This window comes from Lytechinus pictus, chromosome 19 (assembly GCF_037042905.1).
Source record: "Lytechinus pictus isolate F3 Inbred chromosome 19, Lp3.0, whole genome shotgun sequence".
In the NCBI taxonomy this organism is placed as follows: Eukaryota; Metazoa; Echinodermata; class Echinoidea; order Temnopleuroida; family Toxopneustidae; genus Lytechinus; species Lytechinus pictus.
Genome location: NC_087263.1, coordinates 7,560,311 through 7,582,042, shown reverse-complemented (window position 1 = coordinate 7,582,042; position 21,732 = coordinate 7,560,311). Strand labels below are relative to the sequence as shown.

Genomic DNA, 21,732 nt, shown 5'->3' with positions numbered 1-21,732 from the left:
TATTTGTATGTCTTTGTGCCAGATGTCCCCTTCAGAAAAGCCAATCGATGCATGAGCAAAATGTTTTTAAAAGTTTATATTATATTCTATACATTAATATACTTAACTGAGTGGTCCAGATACGAGGTCAGACTCCTTTAGCAGTTAAACAATGAACGCAGCAAAACAAAATGAATTGTCATGAAAATAAACATAAGCATATTGAATTTTTGAAAAGACAAGTAAATATGCAGTGAAAGATATTAATATTCCCATTAACTAATGCCCGCCCAATAAGAATATATATATATAAGATACCAACCAACAACAATAGCCACCTTAACCACTTTCTGTAACTAAGATGTGAAAAAATAACAGTAAGCAATTATGTATATATTTCGACTCATTATCACACAAATAATAATAGTAGTGAAACTAGTGATGACGGTAATTATGATTATGATGATGATGATGATAATACTTGTGACGTATAATGTACAAAATCCACTGTGTGTAGTGCTCAAGGCGCATATTAGAATTAGGAAGTGATAAGAATATGTTTTACAGTGCTCGAGTAAAAAAATGTAATATCTTCAAGAAGTATATTATGGGCAAAGGATCTATTCCCCCAAGGTTTTGAAATGTACGCAACTAGATATCGAAATCTGAACCCTACGTGTTGGTACAAACGCAGCACCCCAAGGGATGCTAATGAGTGAAATTATGCCCATATACGCACCTTTGAGGGTGCAGTTAGATACATTAACCACCCATAACGATTCAGAGATGAACCTTACAATGAAGTCAAAATTTCTAACGTGAATGTTCATGAACCCTAAAGGTTCAAACTTACATAACACCTTTCAGAGTGCAAATGAGCATTTCTGGGTTCAAATAACAACTTGACAAAAAGGGTGTATTTTGCATCTCCTTCCAATCAGTATGCTCGGGGTGCAAGATTACACCACATAAGGTGCTGCAAGTGCCAGTGTTTCATTTCGCAGTTTAGGGTTACAAACTTGGAACCGTTAGTGTGTACACAAAGGAAATCCGGCATGACTATCATATTTTGTTGAGACACCCTGTAAAGTAGTTAATTAATGTGTGGTATTGCACCGTAGTTGAAGGGCATCCATGGATTAACACACAGTTCAGAGAAGGAAGGGGTGCTGCGTCACTAGGGAGTTTACTTCTCAGTGTGGAGTTCTTCGCAGAGGAACTTGGAGAGGTCCGTTGTTTGTTGACGGTCTTGATGTGAAACCTGGAGGCGACCAAAGACATAGCAACTCAAGAGCCAACCAGGGAAAGGAAGTCCATCGATTGTTCGGCGGCTACAGCGACTATTAAGCTCTATCTTGAGTCTGAACCCAATAGCAAAGACTTCTTAGTCAATTGGTTCCTTCGGAGCTCATCATTAGTTACAGCAAATAACTCGTATTTTAAAACTTCCCTCAGAGTCCTGTTCCGTTCGGTTCCAAGCTCAAGACTTAAATAGGAGAGTGTTCCGGAGAGACAAAGGCCACAGTCAGATCTGCATCGTCAAGGTTCAAATTGGACGGATCAATAAAATCTCTTGGGGTCTCTTTGTGATAGGTGAAGCCGATTTTTGGACGAAGTTTAGACTACAACCACGAACAAGGATGAGGCAATTGCTGTGCATGGCATGTCTTGCTGTAGTGTTAACGGAGGTTTGTGGTCAGGGATTCGAACCAGGAACCTTTCCAATGGAAGGATGTATCCCAGGATGGTCTAACTTCGGTAAATACTGTTACAAGTGAGTATGGAGGGAACTATTGGGGCGCAATTGGGGCAACCTCGGCCTTATGATTTTTATTTATTGATTTCTGAATCTATTCATATATTTGTTAATTTATCAGTTATGTTTATATATTTATATATCGTTTAATTAATTATATTTATTTATTCATTTATTAATGTATTTTATCTATTTATTTTTTCATTGTTTCACTTATTCATTCATTCATTTACTAATTTATTTATTGCAGGAGATTAAACAGATTTAAACTTCAAGAAAACGAAGAATTACCTAGTGAAAATGCAAAGGTGTTGTAATTGGTTGAATACCCTTTTTTACTATCTTTGTATCACTTTAAGCTACTATGAAAAACAATTCAACAAAGAACACAAATGAAATAAAAAAGCAGAAAAGGTGACAACCTTCCTTGATTTTGAACAAATACTTTAAAATCTATGAATATTTGGTTTCGTAGTGCAATTCATAAATCTTACTTTCAAAGAAGAAAAGGAATTTTTAAAAAATAGGAAGAAAAGGGAAGGAGGAAGAAAAAAATTTACAGCATGAAAGTTCTTGGTCGTGTAAATTGTAAATAAAGAGGACTCAGCTTTAGCTTTTGGTTGTCTAAAGTTCTAGACACACCCGACGATGCCTCTACATGTAGAAAAGAATTGAGTTAAAATTAATCAACTATTGGGTAAAAAAATGCTCTTGGTAAGATTTATTTGCCATATTGGGGGAAAGTGCATATTTTATGACGAAATTCCTATGCAAATATTGGATAAAATTCACACAGTTTTAGGTATCATATTACCCCCAAAACATACATATTCCCCAGTTGCTCAATATTGGGTAAACCTTTTGTATGGTGCAAGTAATTAAAAAATGATTGACGAAAAGAACAATTTTAAAGGTGGTTTTATTTGATTTCTAACTAAAAACTTTAATTTCAGTCCTGCCATCTTGATCACTAAATGATAATGCATTTTCCTGGCTAACATCAGGACCGGGCACTGGCGTACAGTTAGGCGTTGGAGGCCTTGGGGCTAGCCCCACCCCCCCCCCCCCCGCATTTCAATACCAAGAAAAAAAAAGGAGAAAAAAGAAAGGAAAAGGGGTGTAGAATATGATATAATTTTCAAACTATTATGTCAAAATCTGTCACAAAATTAGGTTTCGTAATAAAAAAAGCTTCGCTCGCTCGCAGCTTATTGGTAATTTTGACCCATAGGCCACGTCTGCCCAACTCATTTTTTTTTTTTTTTTTTTTTTTTTTTTTTTGGGGGGGGGGCTTATTTATACGCTTCTTGGATCAGGTTAATTTACTCATTATTCTCATCATATTATCTGTAGAGATTAACACCAGGACGATTTTATCCAAGATTGAAAGCATCTGAAAAAAAAAACCATAGGACCGTGCAAGAGCTAACACAATTTTACAATAATTTACACAATTCCAATTGAATGCAACAAATTATAATGCAAAATGTTGATAGAGGTAGCATCTCATTCATTAGCTTCAACAATATTCAAGGAAAAGTGGCAAATCCTCCGAAATATGCCACCCCCTTAGTTGCTACTCCAGTCTGAAGAGAATATTTTTTAAAGATAATTATGAGTAAAATTCAATTAGCAAAACACTGAAAAATGGTGACACAACATTTTTGTAAATATCTCAGAGGGCATAGGGTTAGGATTATAATAGAGCTTTTAGTTTAGAATAATGTAAAGGTTGCGATTAGGGTTTATTTAGTTTATGAGGTTAGAATTATGCTTGGCTTAACGTGTACATTTTCCATCGGAGCAATTGTCGCAGGAGCAAAGGTAATGGAACCGAAAAAAAAAAAATTGATAAAAAGATAATGAATTTTGATTTATAGCAATATTTTGTAAAAATAGCATGCCGTCATAAATATGCAACGTGGGTTGATGATGTCATCCCCCCACCTTTCTTTTTTAGATTAAATCATAATTAATTCTTATTTTTCATACTGAGTAAAGCCTCGAGTATAGTAAAATAGAAAACAGAAGTCAGTCCTGTTTTTTGTATTATATATATATTTTTTTTTCAACATTTTTGGAAGAACAAAATATGAAATACTACAATTTCATATATTATGACAAAGGCAGCTGCCCATAATTTATGTTATGTAATAAATTTTCAAACTTTAATTATTCATTTTTAAAAGGTTTTTCAGGAGAGTATGTAAAATGATTTGTCTTTTGATAATAATACTGAAGGCATTGACAATAAAAAATTTCAATCATCTGAGAAAATGAAATTTCCTTGATTTGTTAAGTTTACATACAATTTGTGGGAAAGCTGCTCTCGCACATGACGTCACAAGTTAAGGAAATAAAAATTCTAATAACATTTTTATTCTTTGATGGATTTTCCTAAGGCTTTCACTTCTGTATTTTTTTCCTAAAATTTTTACAATAAACTTGAAGGGTGAACTCCCCTTTAAAATGAAAAAAGAAATGCAGATTGAACTGAACAAGCTAATAATAAATGACTTTATAGATAATAAAACGAACTGATAAAAATATTGAATTAAGAAAATGAATTGAGATGTATCAAAAACAAGAAATACAATCATACAGAAATGAAAGCGAATATGCTAATAAAATGAAAAAATAAAAACAGAGAAACTGAGTAATGTTTCTTCTTTTGTAACATAAATCCATTTCTTCCGACGTCTGCAACATCACTAATTAATAGGAAATCCATAGATCATTTGAAGGGCCCCATTCCGCCATGTGTTTAATGCTCCATTTTTAATTCAAAGCCACCATATACCGTTACATTCATATTTAGAATATAACCATGATTTCATAACACATGATTTGTTCGAAACAAAAGTTAGAAAGGAATAAAACTGTTGAGGTTGCTTGGGTTGTGTGATCCCGCAGGAAGCCGCGTCATGCTAGCTTAACACGACATGAAAAAAAACACGTACGTGCTGTGATTAGTGCCTGTGCTACTGAAGACATAATAAGACGGAGTTCCTACAAAAAAGAATGAAATAAAAGCGAGTCCTTATTATCACCACCAGACATCCTAGGAACAGGGCCCTGGAAATATTTTTTGAGAGGGTTTTTTTATGAACAAGGAAAAATTGTGATTATGGTATAAATTATACATTTTAGCTCACCAACTTCATTTCCAAGGGGTGCTGCCGATGGTGAATGATATACACAGCACCCCAGCAAAGGGGTTTTATCAGCACCACTGCATCCTCGCTTCTCAAGGCTAGGAAAACGTTTCATCTCTTTAAGATGTGAAGAGCGCGGGTAACCACTGAATATTGTGCCTAATTCCCAAAATAAATATCTCGTGATTTAGAGAACAAGGCAAGTGTATCACAAAATGCTTTTTGTTAATGAAAGCCAATTCGATTACAGCGAATCTCCTCTTTTACAGAGTCAATTTGGTTATAATGTGTATACTACCAGGTTACAGATGCCACGGGGTTATACCACATCCCTAGATAAACCACAAAAATTTACAATCATTCCAGTAGACTAAACATAGCTTTAGGACTGGGAAATACAATATCAGTAATTCATTATGATTATCCCAATTGTTTCTGATATAATTCAAATTTATTTTCATTAATGTTTCCTCATGGATTCAATTCAATCCTGTGTTACCATGGTTACGTTAAACTTGTGCAATGCGACCGGATAGATGTTTCATAAAGCTGATCGTATGTTACGCATGACTTTAACCACAACTGGTGATCCTTTCTTGTGGTAAATGATGTACCCCACATTAATGTATCATTGCTGATGGATTACTCTCAAGAAAGTGTCACCATGCAGTCATTCGTAAACAAGGTAAAGTTGCTCGTAACTATAGAATTACTTTATGTAACACCCACCAAAAAGGAATGAACAAAATTATGATTAGATAATTAATGTTGAAAATAAAATGTAATAATCGGCATGTTCACTATGAACATGATGAATACGTTCTGAACAAGGGTAGAGGCATAGGGGTGCATATGGATATGTACCACGGGTAGACGGATAGGGGTGTATGATAAGAGGGGGGCCACACCCATTTTATAGTGCTACTGTGCAGAGTACAGAATAGGCGTACTCTTATGGTTATGATTAAAGGTGATTAAAGGATTTGGGGTGATTAAAGGGCAATCTATATTTGATAATCTTAGCATGGTTCTTGGCTTTATAGGGGCTCAACTGAACTGTCGCATCCTGTTTATACCGGTAACGTTGAACATCAAACCACAATACAAGTTGAGAATATGTTGCATGATGTATTTCAACTTACTTCGGAATAGCTTTATGGACTTGAAAATGCAATGTTAATAATCCAATACAATATCCAAGCATTTTCTTATTTTTTAAAGTTTATATTCTTTATGATCTCGATCCGTATTTTAGGTTATACTCGTGTAATGTGAGTGTGCACTGTTGATTTCAAAGAGTAAAGAAATGCGTTTGATTGCTTCCTACTATCTCAGTGCCCTCTACGTTGGTACGTTTCATTTTTCCCAAGAATATAAGAAAATGATTGGGAGCATACTAGAAAAGTGTTTTGTTTACATTGTTCATACGAATATGTAATAGGAGGCTGCATTCTACAAGCTTCGCTTTTTAGCAGCTTCCTCCGTTTCCGACCTGATACATGGTTATCTTGATCGAAAGTTTCCTTGTTTTATTAATTATGATTATATCAAGATGTATGTAACAAAATTTATTGTAAACGATTGTTGGAAATGGAAAATAAATGAAATAAAATAAAAGAAAATGAAAGGAAATGTAAAGAAATAGGTACGTTCATGATAATACACACAATACCCACACACACACCACACGCACACACACACACACGCCCATCCACACAAACAAACCCGATTTCGGGGTTTATGATTACGGTAAGATTAAGGAACCCATATACATCATTTAGTATGTCAAAAGTAACAGTGCGTAGAAACGACATAGTTAATGTCCTCCAAATGGCTCCATCGACGTAACATGGACGTAGTAGTTAGAACCTTAAAACAATGATAAAACTCTGGTTCACATGAGAAGAAAAATAAAATATTTCATATTATGAAATACAAAAGAAATGGTGGGTGGGTAAATGACATCAGTCCCCTCAATTGCATACCGATCAGGATGTGCATGTAACTGTTTTTTGAAATTAAGCAAAAGTTTACAAAGTCATAACTTTTTTTGTTTCACACCCGAATTTTCAATGATATGCTTGTTGGATTTTTCTCTTCTTATGTGATATAACTTTCTGGTGGACTTGTTATTAAAAGAGGCCAATCTTTTTGCTCGCTCAAATTTATAAAATATGTTCCCCATACCACGCCAAACGCCATGTTCTCATCTGGAATCGGCTTGTCAGATTGACATTATGTGAATTTTATCGGTTCCCAACTTTTATCCCAGAATTCAAATTTCCCCCGTAATGGTCTTGTCTATATAAAAGTAAGTTAAAAGAGAAACAGAGAAATGAGAATAGAACACTATTATAAAAAATTATCGCGTCAGCACAAAACCGATTATTCATTTACAGATTTTGGAGGAGATTATCCCTCTGTTTTTACTTCCGTCCTGCTAGACTAGTGATTTCCTCGTTCTGGAGAATATCATTTGAGGACACTGATAGTCTGGCTAAAGTTGAGGCATATATCTGAAATAAGTGCCTCAAGGATAGAAATGTTTCACTCTTATACTAGTATCCAATAATTATGTTTATCTTCATGCATGTGTAGCGATCGAATTTTATTACAAAAAGTTGAAAGGATTGTTTTATATCAAACATGATCTCCAATTGGCAACACTAGCGTAATGTGAGGTAAGGGGGAGCTTGGGGGCCACGAACCTCTCTTCCCTAAAAGTTATTAACAAAATAAAAGGTAGAAAAGAACTTGAAAAAGGAAAGGAAAATGACAGAAACATTCATACAATTTATGATGATCACGTCAAAATCTACTAATTTTGTTATTAAAAGGGTCCAAATGCTTGCTCGCCCTCTTCGCTCGATTGCAACTTTTGAAAAATTTGCTCTATAAGCTGTGTCTGGTCCCGTTTTAGTTTTTGGCTCATTACACTATAAGTACGGATTGGCAACATTGTGTTCCCGTACGTGGTCAGCTGGGTACCTAGGCAATATGACACGCGGGGTAAACATTTAATTTGTGACCCTTCCCTTTCAAGCAGGGGACCTATATATATAGCGACCAAATGTTGAAATTCAATTCTAATTTTGATCCAAAAATGCGCATTTTGAACATGAAATAATATTGAAAAATACTATTAAATTTTATAAATAACGAAATCCTTTGACATCTATTCAAAATTTATTTTTTTAATAGAACGGTAACAAATGTCCAGCCGATGCAATTGTTGTTAACTTTAACTTATAAACTGTGAGAGGGAGCGAAGAAAACTAGCTCCAGAAAAATTGTTGATTTTTAAAGCCAGAAAATTGATTTTCTGGTACATTCACATATTGCACCCTTTAATCGCCCTCCTTTGAGGTTATCTTTATATTATATATTATATTTATATATAATTGATGTTTAATCTTTACATATACTGCAGGTGACACGAGCGTAAATATTTTCCCATTGACACATGTGTCAAAATAATACTTAAAAATCATAAAAATAAGGCAAAAATATGAGGGACTAATGTTTATATCAATAGATAGGAAATATAATCTGCATTTCATATATTACTAGAAAAGGATATGTCGACAGGCTCATCTCGAAATAAACATTTATGAGAACACCTCGTGGCGAGATCTCTTTCATCTCCCAAAACGGTAAAATAGGCCCAATTCTTCCGCCAGTCTAATAGTTACAAAATCCAAGCGATATTTCTTCCCAATTTGGAGAAAGGAAGTTCCCTGTTTGGCCTTCATATAATCAGTGTTAGATGGCGAATCACACGCATACACCTTTGCCAATCGGAGATATCAAATTGAAAAATCTAGGCATGTGTTAGGTCGAATGATTATCCTTTTGCCTTCCTTTTGAAATCAGGCTCGGGACACCTGTAAACACTGGATCCGGATCATGAGTATAACAAAAATAGTTTCGGAACTTTTATATCAGGGTGCGAAATCAAGCGATTTTAACATGTGTAAGCCTGACCATGCGAATGAGCATGCCATCGACAGAGCTTCATAATAAATGTCACTTTGAAAGCCTAGTATAAAGACTTGTTTTGATGTATTATATTCACCTTCAAACGGGCTAGTGCGCGAAATTTTCAAATATGTTATCATATTTTGGCATCTTCTTCCTTACCACTGGCGTACATAAAAAATGGGGGAGGGGGCTTGAGGGCATGGACTACCAAAATTTGAACTACCAAGGAAGATGAGATAGAAGACTGAAAAGGAAAGGGAAAGAGTCGGAATATAATGTAAATTTCCTAATATTATGTAAAAATATACCATAAAATTAGGGAAGGGAATGGGTTACTAAAAATACCCATACCCTATGTCTGCCCCCTTTACATTGTTGGCTCATTACCCTAATGCTCCATACTTCACTCTTTCTCTCTCTCTCTTTCTTTCCCTCAAAGTATTAGCTAAGATTCTGAGTATTACGGGTTTATATTAGGGAGATTTCACTCCACACTGTATGACGGATTCAAGAACATAGAGAAAATATTGTCAAAGTCCATTCATGACAATAAATAACCAAATAGTCTTTGTCGGAAATTGGAGAATCTAAACAGTAGTTTCACATCCTGGACTCTAGAAAAACGACATATTCACAATTGTTCGTCATCTCCGAAACTTAGGACGAAGTTGCTGTTACGATTCATCAATTCTCGACAAAGCCCCCAGCTGTGCTTTGTTATTTGATGGGCATTTTACATTACATCTACTGTGTTCTTGAATTCGTCGTGTATTTCGGTTCGAAAACTCACTCCTGACCTATATGCAGCCGTTCGTTCCCCTTTGCACCCTGTGTGCTACTTTCTACCAGCGAGAGATAATTCCTTTACATCCTGTAATCTTGAACTGCAATAAGTTTAAGAGCACAGATCGAAAGAGGTCAATGTTACTACCAATAATACAAGTTCAGAAGTTTGCAGATATGATGACGGAAAAGGATTCTGAAAATGTCGAAAAGACTGTCAATGAAGACCTACAATCGTGATCAGTATTGGGGCAAATTTGAGGTTAAAAGTCCAAAGATCTGTAGCTCTTCTTGGTATAGGTCTACGACATCACCAAATGATTAAGACTTCGGTATACACTAAGATATAAAGGTGTAAGCTTACACACTAAGTTGAAGAGGTGCAGAAATACCTCCAGTTAAAACTCTTCTTGTGGTATTTAGGAGGAACATCACACCAAGTACCAAAACAACTTTTTTAAATTATAATTTGCACCCGTAAATGCTCATTTTGCACCTTGAGGGTGCAAGATACCATATGTTGAATATAACAGGTTGAAATTTACCCCTTCATTACATGGTTGAACTTCATACACGGGGTGCTTAATATAGCTAACTGTACCTTGAAAGGTGCATAAATCCACTCATTGTACCCCCCACGAAGGTTCACATTTGAACCCCTATATATTAGTGTGTATATATATACCGTATTAATTTCTAGAACACTAAAACAATACTCATCTCGGTATTGTGATAATGTACTCTAGAGAAGGCAATGTATATTATTTTTGAAAGTCTCATAATCATATGATGGAAAAATAAACAATTATCTTTATAATATACGACACTTTCAAAAACCAAATCTTTCCTTCATTTTCCTTTGACGCTTACAGATTTTTCAACCGAAGAACGAACTGGCTCCAAGCGCAAATAGAATGTAATAAGTACACTGCTAAGAACGGCACGACCCCGAAAGGCTACCTGATGACGTCAAAAGACATGCAACATAATCGATTTCAGCACAACTGGCTTCGTTACACTGGAGGTGGGCTCAACAAAGTATGGCTTGGACTCTCCGAAAAGACAAACAACAAGTATGTTACATGAGCAGGCATTTGATCTCTCGTGGCACTGTAGTGAAAAAAAATATATATTAAAAAAATAAATATATAGGCATGCAACTTTTAATCAACTTTATAGAAAGTTCGTAATCGAGTTTTAACGAAGTTAATAGGAAACCGGATTCAAGAAAACAGTAAATGCATTGTCAAACCATGTAGCTATATGTAGCTATACCAGGGTCATGTACCATGTAGCTATACCAGGGTCAAATGGCCTTTGTGGCAAAGAGTAACCAAGAAGTGTTTGTTGAAAATTGGTGAATCAAGAGAGCAGTTTCGTCCTAGACTTTGGACGGAACTGATGTTCCGGTTCATCAATTTTCGACAAAGACCTCCCAGCTGTTCATTGTCATTTGATGGGAATTTTCAATATATTTACTGTGTTCTTGAATCCGTTTTGCGTCGCGTTGAGAACACTCTGTAATGGAGACTTTATGACGGGGACGGGAACATCCCACTGGCAGCGACTCGAAATATTATGGGCACTCAGTGGGATAATTCACGTCTGTAACTAAGAGACAACGCTACCGCACTCCGCTTTACAGATTTTTATTCATTATTCATTTATTGATTTCTGCAAAGTTTTCATCCACAAATTAACAAAGAAAATACAATTAATAGATTTCAAAATATCTGAAGATGAAACAATGAAAAAATTGCATTTTCCTGTAAGATGTCGCTTAAAGAAAGTTAAAGGGGTTGCCACTATATAAGCTTAATATTTTAATGATATTATTACAAAAAATAAGAACATGCAACCCCATATTTCCCATTGTTTTATGAAGGTGCAGTTTGTCTCCTCATAAGGTCAGCGCAAGTTTAGACAAAATAGGTATGTGGAATTCATTATCGTCTGACCATGATGTTTTTGTTTATCACTTCACAGCTACTTCTGGGCTGACGGAACCCCTCTTCTACCAAACCATTGGAATAAATGGAAAGTCGATCAACCTCAACTAAACGCTCATATACAGGCAGTTCATACATTCGATAATACGGCTGATATGACCTGGGTGACGTCATTCTATAAGACTGACATGACCTTTATCTGTCAGTATCAATACAAGGCCTAGGTCAACGGAGTTTCTATTTGTAAATGTTTAATCCAACCTCGTTTATAGTTGGAAGTATATGATGAAGTTACAGTAACTGTAAACAAAGAAACATAAAACAAAACGAGTAAGCTTTGTTCAATATTGTTTAAAGAAGGTAAAATATTTTTGGGGTAACATTTTGTCCCATATTAGACAAAATGCATATTTTATTTGTAAATTTCAACAGAACATTTGGTAAAATTTACACAGTATTTGGTATCGTTTTACCACAGAAACATAATCTGTTCGCTTTTTACCCAATATTGTAAACACTTTTTAAAGTAACGTACTGGGATTGGGTTTTCTCAGCTGGGGTATCCCGATTAGCCAGTATAAAAGCACACAAAATTAGTGCTTCCACCTTTCATTTTGAATGTTTCTGAAATGAACACTGAAATATTCAAGTAATTTCCCGAAATCCCATGATAATATCCAAATGGTTTTCCTCATTTTTTTTCTTAATTTGTAGGGAGGTCATTGTATGAAATAAAGACTAAAAATACCCTTATATACAGCCTTAAAAAAACATTTAAGAGATTGTCATCTTTCACATTGCCTCTGGCCTTTGTTTCTTCTTCTACACCTTTAAATAAAGGGTAATTCGTCAAATCAAACAAGGTCATTCTAAAATTGTCATGTGACAAGCCAAAAATGCATTATTACACTCATCAAGTCACTATTATTAGGTTTTCTCATATCAAACAAAAAAGCTATTTAAGTCCCAATCATTTGACAAAACTCAAAATCTTAAGATTTTTTAACAAATGCATATTTGCTTTAAGGATATTGTTTTCTCAATAGATTCATTTCAGAGACAAACATATTTAAATGCTTAAAAATAATACATATATTACGGAAGGGATACAATATGTTCATCACCTCATCTAGCGTCTAGAAAGCTTAGTTGTAATCGTAACTTCTTTCTTGATCATGATCGAACTTTTGCCTTTCAAAACAGTATATTAACCTCAAATTCATATGACCAAAACTGTATATTTTAATGATTCTCAACCGTCTGTAAATATCTTTGTTTTGTTGCTTTCATTTTGTCAGAAAATTTCAGCACTTTTATCTGATAGAAAGTTTTTTTAATGTTTATTTCTTTGTTTATGATCTTTCAAACCAATGTCTTATAGCTTTATATTCATTTGCTTAAAAACTGCATCTTTTTTTTATAATTATCAATATTTTGTAAATATATTTGTTTTTTATTTGTTATAGAAGTTTATATCTGATATGAAGTTTTATGAGATTATTTCTCATAACTCATTCGTTGAAGTATCGATACAAAATGTTTTAATGTGGCCAAACATTATATAGAATAGAAAATGCACTTCTTATTTTGCTTTTTTTTAATTAGTGTTTCATGTTTCAATTTCCCATTAATTTTAACTTTATACCTAAATACCTAAAGTTTATTCCATTTTATATTGTTGATATGTAAGGATGGTAGTGTGATACCGATCGATAAATAGGATTTTGGCGAAAATGTACTTTATTCTCTGGACGGCATACGAATATTTTATTTTTTGTGATTGTTACGTTGTCATGTTAACCCTGTTGTAATTAACTATGAAAGGTATTATTAGGAGATCATGTAGTTATATGTGGTTGTAGCAAATAGTCCTGAAATAGAAGTCATGGTCATTTTTACCTTAAGTGTTGATTTTTGTACTCAGTTCATTATCTTCATATAGAGTTTTTGTGCTTATTCTTAAAGTATTATTTTGTATGAAACTGTTGTGATTACTAGTATCTGACTGATATTAGTTATTATTATCATCATTGTTGTTGTTATTATTATTATTATTAACACTATCATTATTATCATTGTTATAATTACATGCTATCATCAATGTTATCATCATTCATATTTTATCATTGTTTTCATTATAAGTTTTATTATTAATATTGTAAATATTATTATGATTATCCCTAATACTAATATTTTGTAACGATTATGATTATGATAATTGTTATTATTATTCAAATTATCATAATAACCATCGCCATAGTTATTATTTCAATTCAATGCGATCCAAATCATCTTCTTTTCATTTATAGTCATATTTGTCATTCAACCGATAATCAACCACAGGTCTTTCACTCATTTATTATCGTGTTATATATCTTTATGTATTGTACATTGTGTTTTCTTGGAATAAGTGGAGTAAGGGCATGTAGAGTGAATTCGTTTTCAAAGTTGTGATATATGAACATGATTAATAAAACCTCATTTATTCAGACAAGCTTTCTAGTTACTCTCATTTCTGTAATGGTTTGATCCTCGATAATACATGTGTTCATCATGTTCATTGCATTGAAGCGCCTGTTACTATATCCAAGTTACGTTGGGAAGTTAAATATTGGTGCATAGGTTCGAGCCCTGGTGACGTCTTTCGGATGGTGACGTTAAATGTCGGTACCAGACGTAAAATAATCATATTGATTGATACACGTCTGAAAAAAAATAAATTACATAACATACACACACGCGCACCATACACACACCCTTACACACGCACACAACAAGTATCCTTGCCTATGGTGAGTGTAGCGATCGATGTTCATTGGGAATTAGGGATTGCAGGAAATTTGCCATCAATAATTGCAAATGTATTTGGGATCCACAAATTAATCATATGTCTTACAATCAATTGCAAATTTGCAATACACACTCGCACCATTCCTCACCGTTACTTTCCCACTCTTGCACATACCCCTCATCATACACTCGAAAAATCTTAAGATCTTCACTCGTTTTGGATTTCCCCGTACAATTTTGTTGTGACCAGCAGACAGTTGGACCAGTGATTATTATAACTAACCACCGACCGGACTGCAACTTCAAAATCTAGTAGTAGGCCCTTAAGCCCCCATCACACTTATTCCGAATCAAGCAGAATTGGCCTGAATGAAAGGACTATTGTTTGACCACCAGTTGGTCATTTAAATCTACTACGAACACCGTTCGAAAATATCCCTCGAATGTTTTGAACATGACCAAAACCTTCGGGACGGCCAAAAGAAATGACAAAAATATTTCGAATGCACTCAGAATGCAGTTAGGATATGTAGAATGCCCCTAGAATGTCCAAAAACGTAGCACGAATTATCAATCTGACTCCATTGCGGTTCATTTTGACTAGTGTATGATGATACACCTGGTCAATTTACTGAGTTTCAACTCCAGTTTGGTGAATTCATAAGTTCCTCCCAAAAAATTCTAGATGTTTTGAATATTTTTTTCTTTCCAGCTTCTGCTTGATTCCTGCTGATTCCGAATAAGTGTGATGGGGGCTTAACGTTTACCATCTTCCCGAAACAAAAAGATAGATGCTTTGAGTACATTTGTTATGATCAGGTGCACCATTTTTATTGTTTGATTGACATTGAAGGTTTTAGGATAATCTCCGTATCATCAAAAACTTCTTTAGTGACAACACGGTAGTTTGTAGAAAGTTGTGTTTGGTTTCTTCAAATAATTAGTTTTGTCTCATTGCAGGTAATGATAGCGGACCATGCATTTCGAATTTAGGCAAGCAACAAGCTAATTAAAATTGACGGAAACCTTTCTTTATAAATAGACATCTCTGAGATTTTATCCTTTCCATTATACATCCCAGGGAGGTTTCTCAAACAATGGAGGCTTAAATGGGTTTAAATTGGAACAATATCAAACTAGAAAATGGGCAGGAACATGGGATAGATTTATAATGAAATAATTCAAGTAAAAAGAAAAGGATGCAAAATTATATTCGAACATACACTACAAAAATAAAACTATTAACATGATTAAGGACACACATCTTCCAGAAATCTTAAAACTAATTCCCAAGTCGTAATTCCATTAAGTAAAAACCATCAGGCTTTGATCAAGGGGAACAAAGGAACGGAAGAAGAAGCCTACTCCATAAATACCTTCTCTTGGTAGTTAAGACCTTTATCATTTTATTTTATTTTTTGTTGTCTTACTTGTCGAATTCGGGGGACAACGAGCACCTTGTAAAAAAAAATCTGTATCCTCGGATAAAAACTGTTTGGAAGGGGGAAATGGATCGTATGTGTGTTTACAAAATATACTTCTTCACTCAAGTACAACACTATCAAGAGAAAAGCTGTTAGCCGGCACTCAAACACCTATCACTGAACTATTTTTGTCTCTATTAGTAAGCATACATAATCATATCATCTTGCTATGATTATTAAGGATAGTAATGAACGCCAACATCCAGTAGCCATGTACGTTTAGAGTTACATAATTAGATTATTGTAAGATTTCCTGTTAGTGGGTAATGTGATCCTCTCTCCAGCGTGAGTATGGAGTTAGGGATTTTATTTAATACCCATTTGGCATGCTTACCTTATTACTTAAAAAAGAAGCCCGCGCTCTCAAGGCAAGCATTTCCCAGTCTCCTTTATCATGTTTATTATATTCATACTGCTAATATATCTCAAGTGTGTCCCACAAAAAATGAAGCCCGTTTTCAGAGAAAGATTTCACAAATATAATTATGTCTTTACTTTAAATTTGTCACTAAAGGTAAGAGTGGAATCTCGTCTTTAATTTGAGACCAGTAGCTTAGCAAATCGTTCGCACGTGGCAGATTACAAACAACTGATATTGAGGCATATCAGAAAAGATTTGCACAGAAACTAACGTGTGAATCTGAATCAACCTTCATTTCAGATATCAGCGAGAGGAACTTAACAAAGAATACACAAGAAATGCTAATGAGCGAATCGTCGAATAGGTATCAGTAGCCAATTTCGTCAAATTTCTCTGCGCAACCAGGTTTTGACTTTGAAATTTCAACTCGTCTTGCTCGTTAATCAGTTAATGCGTGAGGTGTTCGTCTCATATTAGGAATCAAAATATAGAAAAAAATAATAATTCAATTTTTATTATGATGTATTCATTTGTCTTTGATGAAGAAAGCAATGCAAATCCCGCTTTACTTTTTTCTTGGACACACTGTATATATGACCAGATAGGAACACACACACCTTTACACTAGGATATAGTTTACTCTACTTTGCTTTATTTTAATTCATTAATATTTTTGGACTCACATTGTTTAGATTTACATTGGAACAATACAAAATATTTATCACCTATTGGACCATCAGAAAATGTATTTTGGATTTGACTGGACCATTACAGCATTTCTCTTGGATCGATACATTTTTTTTAATGGTTTCTATCTATGAGTCCAATATTTCATTTCCCTATTGAAACCAAAAGCTCTAATGGTTTTTATTGGAATTCTGACCTGGAATCCTCTTCCCAGTGACGCGTCCATTCAAAGTTCAACTGACGGTTTTCACATCATATTCTCACAATAGTATTGCAAAAAGACATGTAACCATGGTAACGGAAATGAAAACTCTCTTTAATCTACTCATACAAAGGTGAGGTGTGCGTTTTGTTCTGACTGGTTTTCTTATTTCCTATAGGCTATAGGTTCATTAAGGTCATGCAGAGGACTTGCAAGTGCGTATTAACTTGGTTATTGTTCATATCAGGCAGCATTGCGACGCGGAACGGAGTCAAGAACAGAGTAAATGTATAGAAGATGCCCATCAAATGACAATGAACAGCTGGGAAGTCTTTGTCGAAAATTAGTGAAGGCGGAACAGCAGTTTCGTCTTAAGTTTCGTGGCTGACGAAAAATTGAAAATATGTCGTTTGTCCAGACTCACGAATCAAACTGCTGTTTTGATTCACAAAGTTTCGACAAAGACTGATCGGCGAAATTGCTTATTGTTGATTTTCTCGATAATTGCTCGGCGTGAAATAAATGGCAAATCAAAGAACAGATTTGATAACAATTAAATCATCTTGATATAACAGAAACCATATCTGAGCCATATTTGGTTGTTCTATATAATGGAACGCTTGAATAATCATCGCCGTTATTGATCTTTTGCGCCATCCCAGGTAACAATACAGCGTTGGACCAACGTTGGATCAACGTGGGAAAGTTTTGTCCAACGTTGCCTCAACGTTGCCAGGCCAACGTTGCATCATCGATAGAAGTGCACGCGCATACATCGTCAGACCAACAACATTTCCAACGTCAGTTCAACGTTGTCCAGCAACAATGTTTCAACGTTGTCTGGCAACGTTGATCCAATGTTGGCTAAATAGTCAAATACAACATTGCTACAACGTTGGTAAGCAACGTTGCATCATCGATAGAAGTGCACGTCCATACATCATCAGACCAACAACATTTCCAACGTCAGTTCAACGTTGTCCACCATCAATGCTCCAACGTTGGTATAATGTCGGCTGAGTCATCAATAACAGCGTTGCTGCAACGTTGATGGGCAACGTTGAAGCAGCGATGGACGTGCACTTGCATACATCGTCAGTCCAACTATGTTTACAACGTTGGTTCAACGCTGTCCAGCAACAATGCTCCAACGTTGTCTGGCAACATTGCTCCAACATTGTTACAACGTTGTCACAACGTTGCTCCAACATTGCTCCAACGTTATTCCAACGTATGGCAGTAATTAACAAAACATTAATTGGTTTCAAGGTGAAGTCCACCATTACAACTCTACACTCTAATCTTTATCATCACGTCTTATCCTATCCTAAAATCCTACATCCTAATCTTATATCCTATTCCTATCATCCTACACCTATCCACTGTATCCTGTCATTGACTCCTATATATAGAGCAACTTTGCTATACTTGGCAGAATACAGTTAATATAATTTTCCACACTTAACCTTGAATAATTCACTTAGAATAATATGTTTTGATTATAAATGATATGGTAATGGAGCCACATACTTTTCTGAGACTTTTCATGGTGGAAATATTGAATAAACATAAATACTCTAATTATTATAACAATATTACCTAAAATTTTGGTCATTTACTGATGTAATGAATATTCATGAGTGCATAATCATTGTCCAGATGAGGCAGGTATGGCAGCGTTGGTCCAATGTTGGTCCAACGTTGGGTGACGTTGATCCAACGTTGGTATAATGTTGGTCCAATGTTGATGGAAAGTTGATTCAACTTTAGTCCAATGTTAGTCCAACGTTGGCGTAAACGTTGATTCAATGTTTGTCTAATATCGGTTAAATGTTGTTGTAACGTTGATTCTTTGTTGGTCTAATTTTAAACAAATCCAACGATGCGCCATCTCTATCAAACAGTTTTCAACACTGTGCCATCATCATCTGTCACCTGTTCATGATTCTATCAAAAAACATTACAACTATTATTACAGCTATTCATTTCTTTTCATTCTTTCTGTTACAAGTCTCTTCACATAATTAAGAGGAATCAAGAGAATTACGTGTGATATTTATTGAGGCCTTTGTAGCAATCAAACTTTTTTGACATCCTCTTTTTCTCAAACAAGACTAATACCAAAAAAACATATGCATATGTAATAAGAATTAAGATGTATTACATTTTCTTGCGAGTTGCAATCTCTGTTTCTGTCTACAATTGTTTAATGACTCGGTATGCAATGCCAATTGCAACGTCAGTAATCATCACAAAAACTCACATGTGTAATTGCAGTCTCTCAGTATTTACAAAATCTAAAAAGGAGGTCGCGTAACTTGGCCTCACTCAGAGTAACGTAGCTACTGCCTACTGTAACTAAAGAGTGCCTCTTTTTGATTAAGATAGAAGTCAACTGATATCTCAATATGCATAGCCATGGCCTAGTCTCGCTCGTGCCATAACTATTAAATGATATTTCAGCGTCAAGTGTAGCATGCCTCACATAGCAACTACAGGTTTGACTGCAGTTAAAAAACACTCGGTCCAGGCTATGCCAGGCAGGACCGACCAGGTCAATTCAAGGCAGCGTATAATAAATAAGGCAGGAATGCCAGGTAGCAAGTCATTGGGTGATTTCAAGTACGGTGTACGGTGTTGAGAGCGTGAAAGGGCTGCTGAACTGAGCTCCAACACCAAGCGTAATATTATTTTTCATTGAAATGTATTAAAACTCTAATGATTTGCTCTCATCTTAAATGTAAAAGATAATTTTACGGAGATGGTTCGTCGTGTTCGCCCCCTGTTCGTGAGCTACAGTTCATCAACACCAACACTGAACTTTAAATCACGATTCTCCCAATCCCTGGGGGTCGGTGTTGCTGAATGGGGAAATTGCTTGTAGATCATCAACACCATGCAGCCACAGTGCAGTGTTGGGTTCAGCAGATGACAATCAACACCAGCCTTCAACACAAACTGCCGGAAATACACCATATTTTCCGAGGTCAATCTCAACACCAGCCTGATTCAAGTACGGTGTTGTCACAACACCAACACTAACCCAGGGAGCTCCGGTCCTCTCAGCGGGCCGGAGCCCAGGGGCTTACCATGTAATTCACCATACCCACGGTAGTAGCGTGAAGTATGGTCTAAATAATTATCCGAATAAATAGTTAAAACAGAAATTAAGCACTTACCACGATTATATGGATGAAGGTCTAACGAGTGGCAGCTTCCTGACATCGAAGCACAGACTGGAACCTCATAAAACGAAAAGTTCTGTCGCGGTAGCTCTACTTCTTTCAGAATTCATAGCAAAATGGCCGTTCGAGACCGGTACCGAGGGTGTAGGGGCGGCGCATGCGCGAATTTGACAAAGTCTATATGCGCTAGTGCTATTAGCCTCGGTCTCAATCGGCCATTTTGTTTTGAATTCTGAAAGAGGAGAGCTACCGCGACAGAACTTTTCGTTTTTTGAGGTTCCAGTCTGTGCCTCGATGTCAGGAAGCTGCCACTCGTTAGACCTTCATCCATATAATCGTGGTAAGTGCTTAATTTCTGTTTTAACTATTTATTCGGATAATTATTTAGACCATACTTCACGCTACTACCGTGGGTATGGTGAATTACACGGTAAGCTCCTGGGCTCCGGCCCGCTGCGCGGGCCGGAGCTCCCTGGCCTGGGTTACACCAACACCAGATTTCAACACTGTACTTGAAAATCATCCAATGACTGTTGCCTTGCCCTTGGTATCGCATACTCGTTCCCACTCACACGTATTGCGAGGTTAGTATTGGTCACTCACACAAGCTAATTACGAGGTTAGTTCGTATGTTATACTGTGCAGTGACTGGTGTTAAGTACTACTTTACTACTACTTACATCAATATACTAGCGTCGGACTGTACGCGCACAGAAGCTGACTCCGGGATCTTTCGGAGGGGATCAATGGTTGCAGTTACCGATTATCTGCAAGTGCAAAGAAAATTCCACTGTAGATTGTAGGTCTTAAATATGCAGCTTATAAGTACTGTTCCAGATCACTAGATATTCTGGAATTTAATTGTCTATATCCACTAACCAGCCCAAATTCTGCCAGATTCTTCAAGTTCAAAATTGAAGGAAGCAGACTACACACACATGACAGAAGGAGTCCGACGTCGCGACTAATTCTGCGCATCAGAATAGTATGGTATTTTTAAATAGGCACATTTGATGCTTGTATTTCCTTCTTCAATTTCTTCTAGTTATGTGACGGTAGGCCTATGACATAGACGAGGGCGTTTCTGGAAATTCTGGTCTTGAACTACATTTTTTTCTTGTTCTTCTCCTTTATTTTCTACATTAATCGACACATTTGCATCCCCCGGTGCATGCAGCCTCTCTATTCTACCCCATCTTTATTTTTGTTTTCCCCTTAGACTTAGTTTTAGTTCCTCTTTCCCTTCCCATTATTTTCCTTCTCTCTCGATTTCTTTTCTTCTTATTGCTGGGGGATACCAAGGGTGACATGGATAGACAAGCAAACTTACTTGATCGACCCCCCCCCCCCCTTGGCCCCATTGGAAATTATGCGAGTAGTCGTCTGTATATTATCAATTCTCCAATGAACCAGTTTCTAA

General features: G+C 35.8%; 1 protein-coding gene across 1 annotated transcript; it reads left to right on the top strand.

Annotated features, from left to right (window-relative positions):
• The first annotated feature begins 1,123 nt into the window (after window positions 1-1,123).
• Window positions 1,124-14,097, top strand: LOC129283556 (snaclec echicetin subunit beta-like). The gene is made up of 3 exons (XM_064113975.1): window positions 1,124-1,753; window positions 10,527-10,727; window positions 11,641-14,097. The coding sequence occupies exons 1-3, from the start codon at window positions 1,620-1,622 to the stop codon at window positions 11,825-11,827; spliced, it is 522 nt and encodes a 173-aa protein (XP_063970045.1). The 5' UTR covers window positions 1,124-1,619; the 3' UTR covers window positions 11,828-14,097.
• The last annotated feature ends 7,635 nt before the right edge of the window (window positions 14,098-21,732 follow it).

Excerpts from the sequence above, each read along its gene's own strand:
- LOC129283556 (XM_064113975.1), top strand. The coding sequence starts at position 1,620 with ATGAGGCAATTGCTGTGCATGGCATGTCTTGCTGTAGTGTTAACGGAG. Across the intron at positions 1,754-10,526 it reads TTCGGTAAATACTGTTACAA|ATTTTTCAACCGAAGAACGA; the intron begins GTGAGTATGGAG and ends TGACGCTTACAG. Across the intron at positions 10,728-11,640 it reads TCCGAAAAGACAAACAACAA|CTACTTCTGGGCTGACGGAA; the intron begins GTATGTTACATG and ends ATCACTTCACAG.